The sequence below is a fragment of the Colletotrichum fructicola genome, assembly GCF_000319635.2.
Source record: "Colletotrichum fructicola Nara gc5 chromosome Unknown KSG_Nara_v1_contig05, whole genome shotgun sequence".
Classification (NCBI taxonomy): Eukaryota; Fungi; Ascomycota; class Sordariomycetes; order Glomerellales; family Glomerellaceae; genus Colletotrichum; species Colletotrichum fructicola.
Window position 1 is genome coordinate 98986 of NW_027094055.1, and position 19311 is coordinate 118296.

The window sequence follows — 19311 nt, forward strand, 5'->3', positions numbered from 1 at the left end:
CTGATAACCACTCCATCGCATGGCCTCAGAGCTCCCTTCCAGACAGCAGGTCAATCTCTGACAGAGTCATGTCGAGTCTTGTGACGGGTTCTAATGATGCGCTCGACGTGTTGTCTGACGCGGCAAACTTGCTTCATCACAATACGGCATCACCTGCTTCTGGGCCACCCACACAAACAACTCTGGCCATGCAAGATGTCCCGGTCGCTGTTCCTGCGGCTAGGAGTCCAGGCTGCCAGAGCGGAGCGGGGTTCAACATAATAACTCTGTCGGAGCCGACTGATGCCATCCTGGACATGTGGGATAAATGCAGATTTGTCAGACAAGGCTGGTTTACCTCACAAGAGGCCGTCACATATGTTGATCTGTGAGACCATAAACTGCAATGAAGAAGATTGACCACTGATCCTGAATCCAGATTTTACAAATACCTGTCTCCGTGGTCACCAGTCGTCGTTGATCAGTATTGGAATCACGAAGCACACACCGCTCTCATATGTGAAGAGTCCATGCTTTGTTGCACAATATTGATGATCTCTTCACGATTCTTCATGCTCCCAGGCGCAGGCGGAGTATCTAGAAGCCACCTTATACACAACCGTCTTTGGCAGTATTGCGAGTCCCTGATAAAGCGAATCATACTCGGCCAGGAGAAAGTCTCATCTGCCAAAATGAGAATTATTGGAACTATTGAAAGTTTATTACTGATATCAGATTGGCATCCCCGCGCTGTACATTTCCCACCAGATACAGAGGGTTGGGATGCCGTGCTAGTCGACACCGAATATGATCGCCAAAATCGCAAGCGTACAAATAATGAAGAACCACTCCTCCGGTGGCGTAAAGATGTATTCGAGCCAGCAAAAAGAGCCAGTCGGATGTCTTGGATGCTTCTTGGCTTGGCGACAAATCTCGCATATGAGCTTGGGATTTTGTCCAGCGACCATCAAGGAGACGCGTCTGGCCTCAACATAGCTGAGCGTCGGAAATTTCGAGCTCAAAAGCTTCTTTACACCTACATGACACAGACAGCGACACGACTTGGCTATCAAACCGTGTTCCCAGAAAGCATTTCAATTGTAGTCGCCCGATCATCAATGCGACATATAGACGACGAGGCACAGGTTTCATGGAACACTCACATGGATGCGTACCTGGAGCTTACCCGGCTTTCGAAAGTGGCATCGACAATGTTCTTTCAATCCAAAAATCACCTGGAGGCTGTTCTTCAAAATGATAACTACCCCGATCTTCTGGAGCACTTTCTCGCCTCGCTGTCGACCTGGAATAATACGTTCGGGTCGACTCTGACAGGTTTGAAACCCCACTCCCAGCTGACCAAATCGCCTTCTATGTCTAACTAGTTTCGTAAGATACTCACGGACCTCTCAAAGACTCGCTGCTCATTGAATTGTACCATCTAAAAGCCTGCATTGGTTCTATTTCCATACAGGCAGTAGTAAAACGGGCAACTGTTTCGGGGTCAGTGCGGCCACATCAAGACGGTCTGGCTTCGTACATGACCGTCCAAGACGCGAAATTTTTGCAAGGTGTCCTTTCAGATAGCTGTCAGGTGCTAGAAATGGTAACCGAGAGACCATTCAGGGAACATCTGGCATACGCTCCTGCCCGTATCAGACTGAACGTAATTTCAGCATCTGTTTTTCTGCTAAAGGCTATCAGCCTTGGATCACCAGCAACAGACGTGGACGGAGCTCTGCGTGCGCTGGATCGGTGTACTTCTACCCTGAAGAACTATCCGCCAGACGACATGGACTTCGCGATGAGATACGCTGATCTTATTGAAAGACATGCGTCAAGTCTCCGTGGCACGCTGTCATCGATGTCTCAACCTTTGAGAGAAGGAAGAGGGCCGACCCAAGCCTTACCAGATGGTCATATGAGCAGTCTCTGCGGCGGACTGGATCTCACTACTTCTCATTCAGAGACGACAGCGACAACTGAAGCAGCATTACTGGATCAGTCTGGGTTTTGGCGAACGTGGCAATTTGACTCCAGCATAGCTCCATTTGGCGATACAGCTGATCAGTTATCCCACGGTTTCGATGTTGATTCTCTCAACTTCTTATGGAACCTGCCAGATATTAGCTCGTGAAGCAACTAAGGGTCCTGTCTTGCAACTTGAAGAATACTTTGCCCTAGTCAAGTCGCCTTGCCGCCGCTGTGTCCGGAATCTTGCCCAGTATCGAGAAGAGCAGTCAGAGAAAACAGAAGTCAGGTACCAGTCAATGCCAACGCCATTTTGATCCGTGTCGATCCGCATCGGACCTCATAGGTCCGTGTCAATCCGTGTCAATCCGTGTCAATCCGATGGGCCCCACACCGGCCTGATGGCTGCTCCCGTCATCCGTGTAAGGCCGGACTGAACCTCAAAGAGGACATTCGGCATATGCTATAATTCGTCTGCAACCGAGCTTATTGAACCATACTTTGTCCGGTCTAAACGACAATCAATCGAGCCAGCGACAGTGTCACTGGAGCCACGGACGCTAGCGGACGGAAACGTGCAGGATCTCTGGGGTAGTCTGGGGTAAATCTGGGGAAACCTAGCATGCGATTGTCATCATCAGCAAAGATTTGTACAAATAGTTCACTCGATCTTCCGAGATTTTCAACTGTTTCTTGTTCAGATCGCCTCCGATTTGGAAATTTGCACGTATGACCAACGAAACCCAAGGCGAATTCATGAAATGGCCCCTATCGAGCTCAAGGAAGATACGCCTGCTTGCGATCATGTTGAGAAAGGCGAAGGCCTTGGGCCAGTAGCCAGCAATATTGGCCATACTGGCACAGGTAAAAAAGTCGGTCCAGCAGAGATCAAGCTTGTGAGGCGCCTAGATTGGACCATTCTCCCTGTTCTTTGGGTCATGTATTGGTTCAAGTAAGCAATGTTAGGACCAACTAAAGCGCCGCGGCTGATAACTACAGCTACCTCGACCGGAATGCTATCACTGTCGCTAGGTTAGACGGAATGGAAGAAGAGCTCAACATGACATCGACGGAGTACCAGACCTGTGTCTCCATTCTTTTCGTGGGGTACATCTTAGGGCAGATTCCAAGCAGTAAGGCCTCCCTCACAAGCCATTCCTAAGTCTGACTTTTACAGATATGCTCATAACAAGGGTCCGTCCTTCCTGGTTTATGGGAGGAGCGATGGCTCTATGGGCCATCGTTAGCACCCTCACAGCAGTGACCAAGGACTACAAGGGTCTTCTTCTCACACGCTTCTTCTTGGGGATTACGGAAGCCCCCTTCTACCCAGGAGCTTTGTACATCCTCGCCATGTTCTACGATCGACAGGAAATCGCCACTCGAATTTCTATTTTGTTTAGTGCTAATATTTGCGGCACGGCTTTTGCGGGTCTCATCGCCATTGGAGTCTTCCAAATGGAACAACTAGCCGGCCTGTCTGGCTGGAGATGGTTATTTATCATCCAAGGAGTCATTACATTCGTCATTTCTATTGCCTCCATATTCATTCTACCGAACGAGCCCCTTAACACGCGATGGTTGTCTGAAGATGACCAAAGACTTGCGCATGCCCGGGTAGCGAGAGACACCGTCGAACTTGAAGATAACACGAGCACTTGGGCTGGCCTGCTCCAAGCGACACGCGACCCGCGTCTTTGGGTTCTTGTCTGTTGTCAACACTGCCACATGGCTGCAAGCAACTTCAAAAACTTCTTCCCCACGATAGTTGAAACTCTGGGCTTCGATAGGAACGTCACTCTCGCTCTTACTTGCCCACCTTATCTAATCTCTGGTGTTATATCAGTGATTTGGGCGGCTAGCTCTGGTGAGCTTCTTGCGTACTCTTTCTTCGGTTTTATTTGGTTAACAATGAATTAACAAACTTAGGGCGTTTCAACGAAAGAGTGTGGCATATCACGATCGCCAAAGCTATTGCGGTCTTCGGGTTTGTCCTGGCCTGCAGTACGCTTAATACCGGGGCTCGTTACTTCGCAATGTGCGCGTTCGCAACCGGAGTCTATGCCTGCAACAGCGTGATCCTGGGATGGGTATCGAGTACTTGTGGGCAAACGAGAGAAAAGAAAGCTGTGTCTCTTGCGTTGGTAAATACCATCGCCACAATCGGACCCATATACACTCCTGTAAGTACACATACACATTGTCTCAAGGTTGCGTCCCTCAGGCTTGGCTCACAATTCTGAAGTACCTTTGGCCGGCCTCAGACGAACCCAGATATACTACTGCTATGGCCTCAAGTGCTGCATTTTCTGCGGCAGCTGCGGCCTTAGCATGGCTTCTGAGACGGATGCTGATCAAAGAGAATCAAAAGGTACTGCGCTCAGGGACAAGCAATGTGTTACTGTATAGTTATTAGTATTATAGCGGGCTAGTTACAATCTCTTCAAAACCCGTCGTTCGTTGCTCAAATCCATCTTCCCTTTCCACAGCTCGTGTATCTTTTGCCTGTCCGTGTTGCAACCAATAGCATATTCAATTTCATTTCGTCTTTCATCCTTTCGTGGCTCATGTACCGGGATCCACGGCTCGGTTTAGAGTGTTGCAGGAAATGCGATGTGCCCGAGGAACCCGCTACCAATGTTTCTGATTTCTCTCTACGCCGTCCATCTTTTGCGATTGGGCTCTGCTTGGAAGGTCCGTGAACGATTTCACCTTGATGAGCCGATGAGGTGTGCAAGATACCGGTGTCGCAGGGGTTGATGCTGAGAAGACTCTCTCGACAGGGTGAGATGATGGATGAAGGCTGTCCGAAGTTGCCCGGGTCAAAGTCGGGATGAAGAAGGATCCTTTGCCAGCGGAAGAAGTGACATCGTCGGAGTACGATGAGACACGCCGTGGAGGCTGGTTCGGGGTAATGACCAGACTCGGTCGTCTTTGAGTCTTCTCTTGCCGTTCCTGGTCTTGTTCAGCTCTTGAGTCGGAAGCAAGGTTGTAATCAAACCGGGTGATTGGCGACGAAAGATCACCAACAAATGATCCCGTTCTGGCTTCCTTGGCTGCTTCGTCTCCAAGTTCAGCTTTCCCGACCGAACGATACCAGTTTGCAACGCCGTCGTGCCCCGTTGTGCTCGAATACGGCGTGGAGCCTTGCGAGTGACTTCTAATGCGCCCAATCGAATTGTTATGTACCTGTAGATGGGTTGAAGGTATCATGGCAGACATCCTCCGTCCCCGATCAAAACCAACTCTTCCGGTTGCCATATCCGCCTCTCCCAATTCGTCGTCAAAAAAACGGCTGGCAGCATGCTTCTTCGGGGACTCTGGTCGGGGTGGGAGGCTCAATGACCCAAAGGACGTCTGTGAAAAGCTTAGGGCTTGATTCATGTTCCCACAGTTATCCTCTGCAATCCTAGATGATAGAGTTTCGTCTTGGTCTGGTCTCCCGCTGGCTTGCACGCCTCCATGCTGGTCAGTTGTCTCGTAAGGATGCTTCCGTTCATCGATCTCCTCGTCGAACATGTCGAAGTAGATGTAAGGAACGTTGCGAGCTGCGATCTCCATTTTCTTTTCCGCCTCGGACCCGGGTAGTTCTTGGTGTGCCTTTCGAAGGGATGTTTTGATCATGCCCTCCAGCTTGTTAAGCTCCTGGAATAACCTCTCTTGAGAAATATTGGTTCTGAAGCTGAGAGCACTAATAAATCGTCAATTTGAAGAAACCAAAGATCTTGTTCGGAACTAAAATGCTTACATGGTTACCAACTGCAAAGTCATCTGAATAGCCCAGTTTGAATTGAAAATCTTGACCTTGTAGTCTTGAATCTCTTCCTTGTGGATACTCAGGATGAAATAAAGGTTTGTTTTTCTGAGAAGCGTTGCAAGCGAATTGCCTTCAGCGTCGAAATGTACGCTGAGTTTTCGGAGAAGCTGATCGAGACCAGCGATGTTGGACTTGCAGTGTGCTAAGGTGTCTCCAATCTGTCCCCATATGTTGTGATAAAAGTAAGAAAGTGACGGTACGTGTGTCTGACACTGCCTCACTGTCTTGTCCACGGACACAAGGAGTCCAGACAGCTTTTGGACCTCTTCGCAAGTCTCTGATAGTTTGATGTCCACATTCTTGACCTTTTTGGCCAGTCGAATCAACACAATAGCAGTCTGCAAAACGTCAGCAAGCATGAATCGAACAGCAAGCGGGTATTCCTATGCTCTGCCTCTCTTCGCAGACCAATGAACCGAAGGACATGGAGAAACCACTCACACTTCCAGCAGCTCCTGCTAGTGACGCTGCAGTCGCAGCAATCGATATGGGGTCCATTTCAGATGTAATGAAGACCGAAGAGGCATTGAAATGAACACTCCTCGTGAAAGCTCAGAGTCTGTCAAGAAGAAAGACACCATGCTTCTAGAAACGATCAGATATAAAGGATTCTGGAGAACGATGAGCTATTCTAGTGCTGGTATTGCGGCTATCTGAGAACATTCCAGATCAAGTTTAAGCATATTAGTCGGATCTTGGAATGGGTGGCTGGCAACGTTAACCGTTGGCGCCACTGGGCGCGTCATACCGCTGAGGCTGAAGCAGGAGCTGACATCGGATTGGGACCACCAAAATATAGACCTGTCCGATTTGGGACACTTCAGACGTCTAGCACGATTGAACTAGAAGGCTTACTTGGTTTCAGACCACGCGCCAGCACACCAAACGGTTGGATAATAGACTAAGTAAAGGAGATAGGTGTGACATGTCGAGGCCAATCTCTCTTGGTGCACCAACCACTCTTAGTCCCTTACTCCTGAGGTTGCTTTAGACTCGAAATAGTCGAACAGAAAGACGATAGTTCCTCCTTTTCCGGAAGGACAGCCTTGCCTTTTCACAGCATACTAGTGTTAGTCGATGCTCAAGTACAACCGCCATATTTTCGACCACAATTCTATTGTTACACCGAAAGCAGCCACCATAGCCCCTGCAAACGTATAATTGACCGTTTAACATGCGCCTAACTGAGTTCTTGTCTCTCTGGCCCCCTTTTCTTCCGGCTCGATCAATTTGTTTCAGTCACCACTAAGGTAGTTCAACGCTCTTCACAACCACGAAAGAACCCCTGATGAGCCAAAATAGAGTTCACCCCTGGGAAAAGATGCAGCCACGCCAGATCTCCCGTAGATCTTAGGGGAGGGCGCTAAGCCCTAGGCTCTATGTAGCGCTCGGAAGATTGTTCCGGTCCATGAGAGATAGCCTGTAACATTCTCAAACGAATTTCGCGTTTCCAGCACCCGACTCAACAACGTGGTTGGGACACGTGTTGACGGGCACATTCACGAGTTTTCTGTAGCTCTCCCAAATGATCAACGCCATTCAATCAAGCCCGGGCCGTAAGACGTGTTGTGTGTCGGGATGCAATTCAAGTATGTCCCGAGCATCCTTCCATCATTCTTGGCTTGCAAACTACCAGGTGCTTTGATAAAGTATTCTTACGAGTGCATAATGCTCAAGACACGCAGTCATAAATACTCAACCAGCCGAATTTAGCAATCATGGACACGAAGTAATCTAAACTTCAGATAAGGAATATCACACAGACGGGGAAAAATGGGACTGTACAGGCTCGAGTGCAATTTAAGCACTAACTCATTCGCTGCATGGCATTCTGCAGCGAACTTCCACACCTTTATTCAATATTAATGCTAAGAAAGTGCTCTGATTTGCGCAGTGGACGTATTCAATTCTTGGCCTCGAACTTTGTTGTCGGATTCTTGGTCCCTTAGCTTTTATAACCTCGCTTGATAACGCTCAACAATTTCGATCATTGCCTGGTGATGTTCACCGCTGGTGAGAAGCACCTTCTCGGTGAGCATGCAAGAAGAAGGTGAGGAACACTGAGAAGGTACACTAACTGGGGTTCCCCATATTTCAAGCTCGGACACAGTGCATTCCTGAGTCTAGCCACATTGCACGTGACCTGCGCCACAGCTCTCACCAGTGAGCGAAGCCCGTGCCACTCCATCTTACATCACCAGCCTCATCAGCCTCGCGGACGTCGCGCGTCAACCAGATCTCGAAGTCTCATCTAGAACCTCATCGTCGCAGATCGCAACAATGTCCACCAACGCCCCCGAAGCAAACGCAGAGCAGGCGCCGACCGCGCCCAACTCGCAAGAGGCTCCTGCCCCGGGCGCCGCTCCGGCTGGCGGTGCCCCGGCGGCAGCCCCAGCTGCTGCTGTTCCGGAGGCAGTCGCGCCTGGCCCCGAACCGAAGGCGATCACTCGTAAGGACATGTCTCTGCGCGAGTTCCTGACCAAGATGGACGACTACGCTCCCATTGTATGACTCCTCGCCTCCCAGACTCAACGACGCATTTGAAGCTAACTACGATGGTCACAGATTCCCGATGCGGTTACAAACTACTACATGACCAAGGCCGGCCTACCCCCTCCGCCGCAGACCGATCCCCGCCTCGCGCGCCTGCTCGCTCTGGCGACGCAAAAGTTCATCGCAGATATTGCCGCCGACGCGTACCAATACAGCCGCATCCGCGCGTCCAACTCCAACGCCAATAACCCCATGGGCAACCTCGGCGCCGCCGCCGGCTTCCCCATCCCCGGCCAGCCGACAGGCCCCGCTGGCGCAAAAGACCAGGGCCGCGGTGGCCCGTTGGGTATTCAGCGTCCCGGCTACGGTGGCGGCGGTCAAGGAGGCAGCCAGAACCGCACGGTGTTGACGATGGAGGACCTCGGTATGGCCGTGGGCGAGTACGGTGTCAATGTCAAGAGGAGCGAGTTCTACCGGTAGAGGAGTGGGCTTCAACGAAGGTTTCTTTCCGGACGGGTGTATACATATCAAGGCGTTGGATGGTTTGCTTCGGCGTCGAGGGGCCAGGGAACATGGCAAAATGACTTTACAGTTTCAGCGGGCAAGTCACGCACGACCAAGAAAGAATGATACAATAGAGCCCATTTGTATATGAAGCAAAGGGTCATCATCGGCACATGGCCTGGCATTTTGATGCTACAATGCATCGCTGGTATCTTGACAGTGTTGTACAAATGTCGGTCGTCATTTTCCTCCTCTCGCCAGAACATCCCCGGCTCCTCAGCAAACGTCCTCTTACAATCTGGACCAGATGAAGGGCTTTCTCGTACTAGACAGGCGCGCATTAGTTCCTGCTCAAGTCGTTTGCAATGTATGTGTCACTCACGGCGCGAATTCTCCAAGCTTGTGTCCTACCATATCCTCCGTAATGACCACATCGAGGAAATATCTTCCGTTGTAGACCTGAAACTTGAGGCCGACAAAGTTGGGCAGAATAGTGGCCGATCGAGCCTGCGTTCTGATGGGAGGGACCTTCTTGCCAGGTGCTGGGCGGACGATGGCGAGACTGTTCGCATCAAGGTTAGGATCGAGGGGTGTCGGCCGAGGGGTATCGCAAAGGGTTCTCTTACGGGACGATGTTCGGTCCTGGAGGCGCAGCTGTCAGTTCACCATTTCCACATCAATGCAAGATGATTGCGACTTACCCTTCCACACCGATCTCTTCAGGAGGGCCAACGTGGGTTGCATTTTGGCGGCTGATGACCCTGTCTTGGGTTGATGGCGCTGCTGCTCTTTGCGATTCAACCAACGCCTTGCTGCTGCGGCGCGCGGGAGGAACTTTCCGAGCTTCGAGAATTTGTCCGTGTCACGTGATGAGTGACCGTCGCGGTACATCACCGCTGCCGCCCCCAACGGAGACCCACTTCAAGTGCCGTCCCTCGTGCTGCTTGGTTCAACACATGGGCCTGCAGATTGTCACCGAATTCAAAGTCGAACGCAACAACAGAAGTTTTAGTCGCATCACAAGTTCACCTGATGTTCATTACATTTCCTCCTCATCGCACAAATGGCCGAGCTACTGCGGTATAGCTGCAGCACACAATGCGCTGAATGGATACCTACCGATCGTTTCAGACGGCCAGAGAACGCTGGACTCGGTCAACTTTGTTTCCTGTCACGAACTGATGAAACGACTCAATCATAGTTTGGACTTCACACAAGGCCCACCCTGCTCCCATTTGGAATGCGCAAGTCGGCCAGCGGGCTCAAAAAGAGAAAATCGCCTGTGCTGGGAGCTCGCAGTCAGCCCAATATGGCATCTTCCCCTTGTCTCATATCCGTAAACCAACGTCATGGACAGGCAAGAGATCACATTGTCTCCTATTCACCACGAGCCGTCTCCCAACTTCTATATGGATGCCAATTATCTTGCAACCGTGCTAGCATCATCCTCCCGGCCTCGCGGCTCAGTCTGGGCCTCTATGTGCTCCCACTTGATGATCAATGTGGGGAAAGTAGTCAAGCTGGCGATCCCTTAATTCCAGCCCACTATACCACGCGGAGGGAGATTCCCCGGCCATGTGAAACCAGCCCAACTTAATTCCCCCTTTGGACCAACATCAGTCCATCACTCAACTAAATCCTGTCGCCGGGAAACTCTGCCAAACATGTCATTGCTTGCGCCATAGTTGCTTCTGTCAGGCCGTCACGGTACTTGGCTTGCTCAAATTTGCTCAAGTGCCGCTGCTGTCACTCCAACAAATTGCTCCGACGCCAGATATATGTACTCAGATGGTTACGCAGACAGACTGCATGTAATCTAACCCCGACGTGACTAGACCACCACGACCCGAGCAGCCGCAATTCTCGGCATTCTCGGCACCAATAACCACAACGTGACAAACCAGGAATGATGCAAGGTCCAGAGGGAAAAGCGCCCTAGGAGGTCCAGGTCTCGAGATCTGCTCTTCCCTGCCGGGACTACCCCACACGGCACATCACCCATGCCAAGCAAGCTTAGCCGGAGGAGGCTCTCTCTCTCTCTCTCTCTCCCTCTCGTCTTTATGTTACAGGCACACTAGCCAGGTTCCCAAATTTTCCTGCAAATTGCGTGCCTTTTTGGCTCTATACATGGGACGGAGCAAGGGACTCCGTCACGATGGGCCATGGACGAAGGCAGCCAGCCCCCAAAGTTCGAACCACACCCCCTAAAACTGTAAACGAGACGAAAAAGAAGAGGGGAACGATGGGCCACGAGGACAGCCGAGTATAAAGCCTACGGTGCCTCTGGGCTGATCTGGGGTGGTGGTCTTGGCTTTCTGGATCTCATCCGACCTTTACCTTCTTTTCTTAGTCTGAACCCCATTTTTTTGAGCTTCTTCCAAATTTCCATTCTTTCTTCGACAACATGAAGTTTTCCAACTTGGCTCTCGGAGCTGCGTCCGTCGCGTCGGTCCTGGCGGCCCCCGTCGACGGCTCTGCCAAGACGAAGCGTGCCGGCAAATTCACCTTCACCGGTGTCAACGAGTCTGGTGGCGAGTTCGGCCAGGCCAACCTGCCTGGACAGCTGGGCAAGGACTACACATGGCCCAACAAGACGGCTATTGATGTGAGTATTTGTGGTGAACGAGGTGAAGCAGGAGGCTGACTGAGAAAGACCCTGAGGGCGGCTGGCCTCAACACCTTCCGCATTGGAACTATGATGTAAGTGTCAGAGATGGGCTGTGAAGTTCCTGCTTATTGACATGCAATAGGGAGCGCATCATTCCTGACAAGTTGACGGGCACCATCAACGAGACCTACTTCTCTGGTCTTGAGGACGTAAGTGTTGCTCGTTGTCATTCAAACACCAGCGTAAGCTAACCCAGCCACAGCTCGTCAAGGACGTTACCTCGAAGTGAGCACCGAAAAGATTCTCGACCGAATCACAGCGAACTGACAATTTCAGGGGCTCCTACGCCGTCATCGATCCTCACAATTACGGCCGCTACTACGGCAACATCATCACCAGCAGCGCCGACTTTGGTGCCTGGTGGAAGACCGTTGCCGCTCGTTTCAAGGACAACGAAAAGGTCATCTTCGACACCAACAACGAGTACCACGACATGGACAACACGCTGGTTCATGACCTGAACCAGGCCGCCATCACCAACATCCGTGCTGCGGGTGCCACGACCCAAAACATCTGGATCGAGGGTAACTCGTACTCTGGTGCTTGGCACTGGATCGAGAGCGGCTCCGGCGACGCTCTCAAGAACCTGACTGATCCTTCCGATGCCACCGGCAAGAAGCTCTTCTACGAGATGCACCAGTACCTCGACACGGACGGCTCCGGCACCAACGAGGCTTGCGTCAGCACCACCATCGGTGCTGAGCGTCTCGCCGTTGCTACCAAGTGGCTCAAGGACAACAACAAGCAGGGTGTTCTCGGCGAGATCGGCGCTGGTGCCAACGACCAGTGCGTCACTGCCGTCAAGGGTGCCATCCAGCACCTTTCGGACAACTCGGACGTCTGGAAGGGTGCTCTCTGTAAGTTTCCAACCTCCTGACCTCCTTTTTTCACGATTCTAACCTTGAGAAGGGTGGGCTGCCGGCCCTTGGTGGGCTGACTACATGTACTCTATGGAGCCTACAACTGGTAAGGCTTTCGTCACATACCTTCCGGTTCTCAAGACATTTGCTTGAGACCGATCGCGATATTCGGATGTGGGGCCGTATTCGGCCGGCAGAGAGAGGGGCCGTGCCCCGTGCCCCGTGCGCCCGATATGTATGTTTTAGATGCATATCTACCATGGAAGCGCATAAGGTACTGGGCGCGTTCCCTCTGAATCAGTTTCAATGGTAGATATTTTCTCAAGAGGGGCAAACCCTGTGTACATATCTGGAATATGAAGGCATCCAATCTTGCCATTGAAGTGCAGCCACTTTGCCAACATGACAGACGATTGAAGGGACCAACCAACGCCAAAGCAGGCAACTGAATGCATGACCAAATTTAAGGTGCGAGATGAGGCACGGTGGAAGCTGTCTTGAACAGGCAGGTGGGTGGGTATCTGACAGGATTCCCCACGTTGCAATCAATGAACGTGTCCTCATCGCGTGCCTGAACTTTGGATCCTGGGTGTCGCCTCACCAACATGGAAGACTGAGAACCGCGGTACAGGGACCGGAGTTTTGGAGATGGGGGTGTGGCGTTGGTTCATCGGCCAGACGGACGATTCAAGCCACCGAGACACATGTCACGAAGACAGATGGTAGCGAGCCAACGGAGATTCTAGCCTAGCTCGCATGGCCCAAAGCCTGGCGTCTTTAGAGATCCATGGTTTGTTGCATCGAATGCGCCTGCGGTTAACATAGTGTATTCTCCGTTTGTGTAGGCAACCAACATACCGCGCAACAAGAGGCGACATGAGCCTCACTGCAACCCCTGCAGCTAGGCACCTTATGTGTCCTGAAGAAAGACGATGGTAGAAGGCTACAGAATCCCCAGGGCAGCGCTGAAAATTGTGCAATTCGCAATTCGCCATCCCGCTGGACCCCGAACTCTGGGCCAGACCTAAAGACCTAGCTGGGCACAGGTACCCTGAGCGGCCTCTCACCTCTGCAACCAAGCGCAAGCCGCGAATCGGACCGCGCTAAAAAAGCAGCCGGCCAGCAAGGCTCTCCACTAAAGCACCTCTCCACCTCCACCTAACCCAGCCGTTTCGACCACCTCACCCTCAGGGCTCTCTCTGCTGCCAGTACAAAAACTCGCAACCTCCACGTTCGCGCCTCTCGCACCCGACCTCATCCAACCAGCCAGCCACCCTCCTCCGTCTCTCTACATCAACCCTCGTTGCATCTGCAGAGGTCTCGGTTCAACTTCGTCCCTTTCGTCAATTCCAGGAGTCAATCGTCAACACCGCCAAAATGGTCAGCCCTCAGATGTGCGTTTGCCTGTCCCCTCCAAGGCCTCCCGCGCCGCGTCGCATGCAGACCCTGCGCGGAGGCAAAAAGGAAGCCATCACAAGATGCCAAAGCTAACAATGCCACAGCACCAACCTGATCATCATGCTCGGCATGGTCCAGGTCTCGCGCAAGGTCCCCTTCGATGACCCGAACGTCCTGAACATGTGCCGTGCCGGCTACATTGCCAGCAACGTCCTGATCGCCATCCTGTACCTCTACGTTCAGGCCCAGATCAACAAGAAGAAGGGTTCGTTGCCTCCCGTTTGCCGATGCCACCCACAAACCACTGACACAGCTCCTTGACAGACCTCACCACCCTCAAGTACGTCGAGCCCGCCCCAATGGGCTCCTCTGAGGAGGGCAAGCTCGTCACCACCACCATCCACGCCTACGACTCGACCCAGCTCCGCCAGGCCTTCCGCTCCCAGGCCATGGGCATCGCCATGATGGCCTTCATGCACATCTACATGAAGTACACCAACCCCCTCCTCATCCAGTCCATCATCCCCCTCAAGTCCGCCCTCGAGAGCAACCTCGTCAAGATCCACGTCTTCGGCCAGCCCGCCTCCGGCGACCTCAAGCGTCCCTTCAAGGCCCCCGCCGGCATCATGCAGGGTCTGCAGTCCGGCCCCGCCCAGAGCGACAAGAAGGCTGTCGAGGCCGCCGAGCGTTCCGGCCGTGGTGGTGCCAAGGAGGAGTAAACTGGTTACTACAAGCGGAGGGGGAAAACTGTGTGTGTTGGGATACAGGGTACTTTTTGCGTTGGCGCAATGCGCTTGCTTTTCGCCTGTTGCTGGGAATAGAGCCGCAAAACAGCTCACGGCATCCGTGTAGATGATAGTCCGAGATACTGCACATTAATCGCAACAATCCGTTGACCAACCCTTCCTTTCCCTTTCATCCTGCCGTAGCTACCCAGTAGTTTCTTTAGCGCATGTGGGTGGCAACCGCAGCTGCCGTCGGTGAGCTCGGTCAGCGCGGAAACGGCACGTGCGTTCGCGCTTCAATTGGTGACATAATCGACCCTGAGAACTTGCCCCTCCAAGATTCACGTTTCCCATCTTCAACACCCGCGTCTCACCACCACCGTCGCACAGCAGAAGCTCCCAGATACCCGAACCCGTTTCCTCATATTCTACCACCAAAAATGGAGCGACCCAAGACTCCTCCGGGGAATCCAAGGCCCGCTGTGCCTGCCGGAACACCCCCAACGCCAGCTGCAACTCGTCGCATGGTGCGTCGCCCTCTTACACCAATCTCCGTTGTCATTGTTGCCGCAAATATCACTAACTCCCAAATCAGGAAGAATCCCGTCTGAAATCAAAAGCCCTCCGCGACCGCCGCGAAGTCGAAGCACCCTCCGCCCCGGTCCCTACAACCTCGTCAGGCTTCATCGCAACAGACACAGTCCACATCACCAAGGCCGGCGCAGCAGCAGGCACCGGCGGCGGCGCGGGGACAAAACGCCCGCACTCTTCCATCTCGACGACGACAGCGTCCGAGACGAACCGCGATGCCCGCGACACCACCGCCCTGCGCCCGGCGCGCAACTTTGCCAAGTTCGTCGATTACAACATGTCCGCCATGACGGACACCAAAGGCGGTTTCCTCACGGCCGAGGACGACCCGCACAACACCGCCCTCGTCCCCAAGGTCAAACCGGGCGGGCCGCCGACGGAGGAGAAGCCGAAGGGCATGTCGAGCCAGGAGTGGGAGCGCCTGCAGCTCCTCCGGAAATTGCGCAGGCAAAAGGCCGGGCCGTTCGAGCCCGGGCTAAGCGTCCTCGCCGACGACGCCACGCGGAAAAAGTGCCGCGAGTGCTCCTCGGTTGAGATCGACTGGGTGTGGGACGAGGTGTTTGGGATACAGGTCTGCCACGCCTGCAAGGAGTCCATCCCGGACAAGTACTCCCTCCTCACCAAGACGGAGTGCAAGGAGGACTACCTCCTGACGGACGAGGAGCTCAAGGACGCGGACCTGCTGCCGCACCTGTCGAGGCCGAACCCGCACAAGTCGCACTGGCACGACATGATGCTGTTCCTGCGCTTCCAGGTGGAAGAGTACGCCTTCAATACGAAGTGGGGTTCGGCGGAGAAGCTGGACGCCGAGTTTGAGAAGCGGGAGGCGGACAAGAAGCGGCGGAAAGAGGCGAAGTTCCGGGACAAGCTGAATGACTTGAAGAGGAAAACGAGGACGGAGGCCATCCGGCGACAGCAAGCCACGCAAGCAGCCGGCGCCGGACCGAGGAAGTTTGGCGATTCCGTTGGTGGCGGGAAACACGTTCACGAATGGGGACGGGCGGTTGAGAACGAGGACGGGATGACGGTGAAGAAATGCAACGGCTGCGGGATGGAGGTTGAGGAGCTAGAATTCTAGCACCTTGTCTTTAGCTCCCAAGTCTTTAATTTTTCCGTAACAGCCAGTTTTCTCGAAGCCAAATAATACCCAGTCAATCATCTTCTCATTTATGGTAATTATATGTACGTCCCAACGATCAACATCAAAAGAAAAGTCACGACAGGCATAGCGGAGGGTATCGACAGTTATAATGAACAATGCCCCAGTACAATATTACAACAGGACGGCTGGCACCACAGTCACGCCCGTATCCTGTCCCCGTGCTTCTCAAAGGCGCCCCAGCCCACTGCCGGCCGCCCAGAGCTCACTCGTTTCCTCATGCTAAACGTCCTCGTTCCCAATCATCCCATTCGTCTGTCTTTCTTGCCAGGGTCTTGCATCAGAAGTCAAGCTCCGAGAGCATCCGCATCCGCATCCGACCCAAAGATAACGACGCCATTCAACGGACGCTATGCTGCTGTATATTTTTCTCCGTTTCTTCGTATACGCCGTCTACCGTGCAAACACCTTCACAACACCATCGCCGCCACCGCTGACAACCCACTTGCCGTCCTGGCTCCAGACCACGGAGCAAACTCCCTCGCCGCGCATGATGCGGTGGCTCGTAATCTCCTGCGTGCAGGATCGCTTCTCAAGACTCCAGAACCGCAGGGAGGCGTCGTGGCCGGCGCTGATGAGCTCACGGCCGTCTGGACTGAGAGAAAGGCTCGAGATCGATGCAGGGTGAGCGAGCATGTTGTACGTACATTGCCCTGACTTCATTAGCAAGTAGCCTTCTTCACAGGATCCGCCAGGACTTACCGCTGTTTGCATCAAAGAATCGCACGAACCGATCTTCGTGTCCAGAGATGATGACACCCTCGACGCCAGATCCCGCCATCGACCTGCCGCCTCCCGTAGGCCCGCCACCAGCACCACTGTCCTCTTCAGACATGCCGCTCTGGGGCTGCTCCAGGCCGACAGTGGTTGCCACAACAGCATTGACGCTCGTGTTGAACGTTCCGTCGTACGTCTCCAAGCTATCCATGGTTCCCGTCTGTTCACCTGTCCTGGTGTCGTAAACAAGAATTGCCGCGTCAGAGTAAGAAACGACGAATGATTCGCCATTAGGGCCAAGGGGTGTGATGCAAGTCGGGGTACCCGTGGCTCCCTCGGGTCTCTTGATGTTGTGCACCATAGTGTGGTTAAATGGGGAGTTGGTAGCCATGTTGGGCTGCGGAGTGCTCGAGAAAGCGCTGCCAGAGCTCATAGAATTGCCGCGAACACGACCTCTGCTACCCGTAGGCCCAGCCCTGTTCGTGCCTGGCTGAGGACTAGTCAGCTGAGGCGGTGCGCTGACCGCCCAGAGACGGACAGTTCCATCCGCACCTCCAGACACCAACATGATGCGATCAGGACTACCGTATTGGTTGTTCTGTCCAAAGACTGAGCCTAGAGTCGTAGGCAACACGCACAAGGCCCACACGGCATCAGTGTGTCCCTCGAGAGTCGCCTTCGGGTCGACCCTGCCACGCTCCCAGACTCTGATGGTGGCATCTTGGCCGCCAGAGAAGATCCAGCCATCACCTTGGGCGCGCCCGCCAGTCGAGAAGTTGGGGGATGGAGACCAGGATGTCAGACAGAGGACCGCTCCATTGTGACCACGGTGAGAAAAGTTGGCTGTTACATCGAGGTCAGAGGCGGCGTTGGTTTGGCCATGGCCGTCGACGCGGGGGATGTGGAAACGCTTGATCATGCCGTCGTCGCCTGCGGTGCAGATTTCAGGCTCACCAGGACTGCCGCCGCCGGAGAAGATGACCGTCCGCACGGTGTCGAGATGGCCTCGCAGACCGAAACGCAGCTTGAAGTTGCCCGTCTCCGCCTTCTGGGCGGCTGCGTTCAACGAAAGTTCGTGATCGGCACTGCGCCTCCTTGACATAGAGCCTTTGCGGCGATGAGATGCTGGCCCGCGGTTAGGCGACTTGGGAAGGTTATCTGCCGTAGGAAAAGCGTCCGTATCAGGTCGGTTGGTCAGTTGCTGTAGGGGCTGCGATGAATTTGACTCGGGGAACGCGCCCTCAGGGAACTCCCATCCGTCGGTCTCAGGGGCAGGTCGGCTAGTTTGCTGAGGCTCGTCTGTTGGTTCGACACTATTGACCGACTCAACGGCGTGGCTAGGCCGCTGCTGCAGGTTGTCGTCCAGCATACGGGCAGTCACGGACATGGGCTGCGGCCACTCGTTTCCGGCTGCGTACATGACGGGAGGAGCAGGCTCGGGGTTCGGAGGCGGCATTTGTTGCGGCGGCTGTTCGGCCGGCCTCATGGGGAGGCTCGTCGGCTGGCTTCTTTGCATAGGGGGCGCGTGATTAGGGGCGGGGGGTGGCCGATTGGCCTCGCGGACATGGTTCTGCGGCACGAGGGAAGAAGAAGCGAATGGGAAGGGCGGCTCCTGGAAGGGCTTGCCACCGGGAACACCGAAAGGCTCGCCCTCACGAAGATCTTCAAGAAGCGGCAGCGGCGGCGATTCGCGAGGAGGCAAAGGGTTGGCTGGAGTGATCATCAGGTAGGTGAATTCTGCTTGGCACTGATCCAGGAACGACTTGAGGTCGGCGCGCTGCGACTCGTCATCGCCCTTCTCGACATCGATTTCGTTGCCGTCGGCGTTGGTGGGCTTCTTGTTCGAGGCTGCGAGCACCTGTAAGCAAGTCTTTGATCCATATTGCGCATCCCGAACTCACGTCGAAGCTTCTCCTGGATCATGGCGGCGCGATCCTTCTCGGCCTTTGCAGCTTCCTCGGCTTTGGATCCTCCCTTGAGCTGCGCGGACTGATCCTTGACCTTCTTCTCGAGAATTGTGACGTATTTCTTGAGGGCCTTCTGGGTGGCATCGGCCCGTCGTGCCTGGCCTTCGAGGGCGGCTATCCTGGCCTTCATCTCCTGGCGCTCAATCTCCCACGCATTCCTGTCGCGTTCGTGACGGTGCCATTCGGTTTGGAGGAAGCGCATGACGCCTGTTTGAGGGTTGTGGTCAGCGGACGCATGCTCTCAACTCAGTGCCTAGGTAGGTCGGCGATGATAACGTACCCTGTAGCGTATACTCGGTCGCATGAGGCTGGCCAGAGCCGTTGCCCTGCATGGCGCCGCCCATCTCGTTTCCTCCAGGTCCCATGCCGTTTCCCATGTTCGTCCCCATGCCCGAGACCACCTGCCAGCTCATACGCGCGCAAGGGAAACTGGTCCCCAGCTAGCAGCTCAGCACTGCCGGC

General features: G+C 53.9%; 8 protein-coding genes across 8 annotated transcripts; 5 read left to right on the forward strand and 3 right to left on the reverse strand.

The window, feature by feature from the left end:
• Positions 1-2711: 2711 nt before the first annotated feature.
• CGGC5_v008688 (putative transporter) lies at positions 2712-3870 on the forward strand (the record flags this gene model as incomplete). The annotated part of the gene is made up of 3 exons (XM_032035001.1): positions 2712-2902; positions 2950-3083; positions 3128-3870. The coding sequence occupies 3 exons, from the start codon at positions 2712-2714 to the stop codon at positions 3868-3870; spliced, it is 1068 nt and encodes a 355-aa protein (XP_031886196.1).
• A 1363-nt stretch (positions 3871-5233) lies between these two features.
• Positions 5234-6265, reverse strand: CGGC5_v008689 (uncharacterized protein; the record flags this gene model as incomplete). The annotated part of the gene is made up of 5 exons (XM_066152052.1): positions 5234-5307; positions 5343-5641; positions 5699-5925; positions 5989-6105; positions 6209-6265. 5 exons carry the CDS (start codon positions 6263-6265, stop codon positions 5234-5236), a joined length of 774 nt encoding a protein of 257 aa, XP_066008335.1.
• A 1782-nt stretch (positions 6266-8047) lies between these two features.
• On the forward strand, positions 8048-8740 carry taf10 (Transcription initiation factor TFIID subunit 10; the record flags this gene model as incomplete). Its single annotated transcript, XM_032034998.1, has 2 exons — positions 8048-8272; positions 8333-8740. The coding sequence occupies 2 exons, from the start codon at positions 8048-8050 to the stop codon at positions 8738-8740; spliced, it is 633 nt and encodes a 210-aa protein (XP_031885921.1).
• A 315-nt stretch (positions 8741-9055) lies between these two features.
• Positions 9056-9508, reverse strand: CGGC5_v008691 (mitochondrial 37S ribosomal protein uS19m; the record flags this gene model as incomplete). The annotated part of the gene is made up of 4 exons (XM_032034997.1): positions 9056-9089; positions 9147-9326; positions 9391-9406; positions 9466-9508. 4 exons carry the CDS (start codon positions 9506-9508, stop codon positions 9056-9058), a joined length of 273 nt encoding a protein of 90 aa, XP_031885907.1.
• A 1660-nt stretch (positions 9509-11168) lies between these two features.
• eglB (putative endo-beta-1,4-glucanase B) lies at positions 11169-12445 on the forward strand (the record flags this gene model as incomplete). The annotated part of the gene is made up of 6 exons (XM_032034996.1): positions 11169-11369; positions 11418-11464; positions 11515-11581; positions 11635-11657; positions 11709-12289; positions 12342-12445. The coding sequence occupies 6 exons, from the start codon at positions 11169-11171 to the stop codon at positions 12443-12445; spliced, it is 1023 nt and encodes a 340-aa protein (XP_031886107.1).
• A 1224-nt stretch (positions 12446-13669) lies between these two features.
• Positions 13670-14409, forward strand: PHO88 (SRP-independent targeting protein 3; the record flags this gene model as incomplete). Its single annotated transcript, XM_032034995.1, has 3 exons — positions 13670-13686; positions 13795-13955; positions 14015-14409. 3 exons carry the CDS (start codon positions 13670-13672, stop codon positions 14407-14409), a joined length of 573 nt encoding a protein of 190 aa, XP_031885923.1.
• A 446-nt stretch (positions 14410-14855) lies between these two features.
• Positions 14856-16084, forward strand: rhp14 (DNA repair protein rad14; the record flags this gene model as incomplete). Its single annotated transcript, XM_032034994.1, has 2 exons — positions 14856-14942; positions 15011-16084. 2 exons carry the CDS (start codon positions 14856-14858, stop codon positions 16082-16084), a joined length of 1161 nt encoding a protein of 386 aa, XP_031885924.1.
• Positions 16085-16558: 474 nt separating this feature from the next.
• Positions 16559-19226, reverse strand: pro11 (Striatin Pro11; the record flags this gene model as incomplete). Its single annotated transcript, XM_032034993.1, has 4 exons — positions 16559-16818; positions 16868-18730; positions 18784-19056; positions 19130-19226. 4 exons carry the CDS (start codon positions 19224-19226, stop codon positions 16559-16561), a joined length of 2493 nt encoding a protein of 830 aa, XP_031885925.1.
• Between the last annotated feature and the right edge of the window lie 85 nt (positions 19227-19311).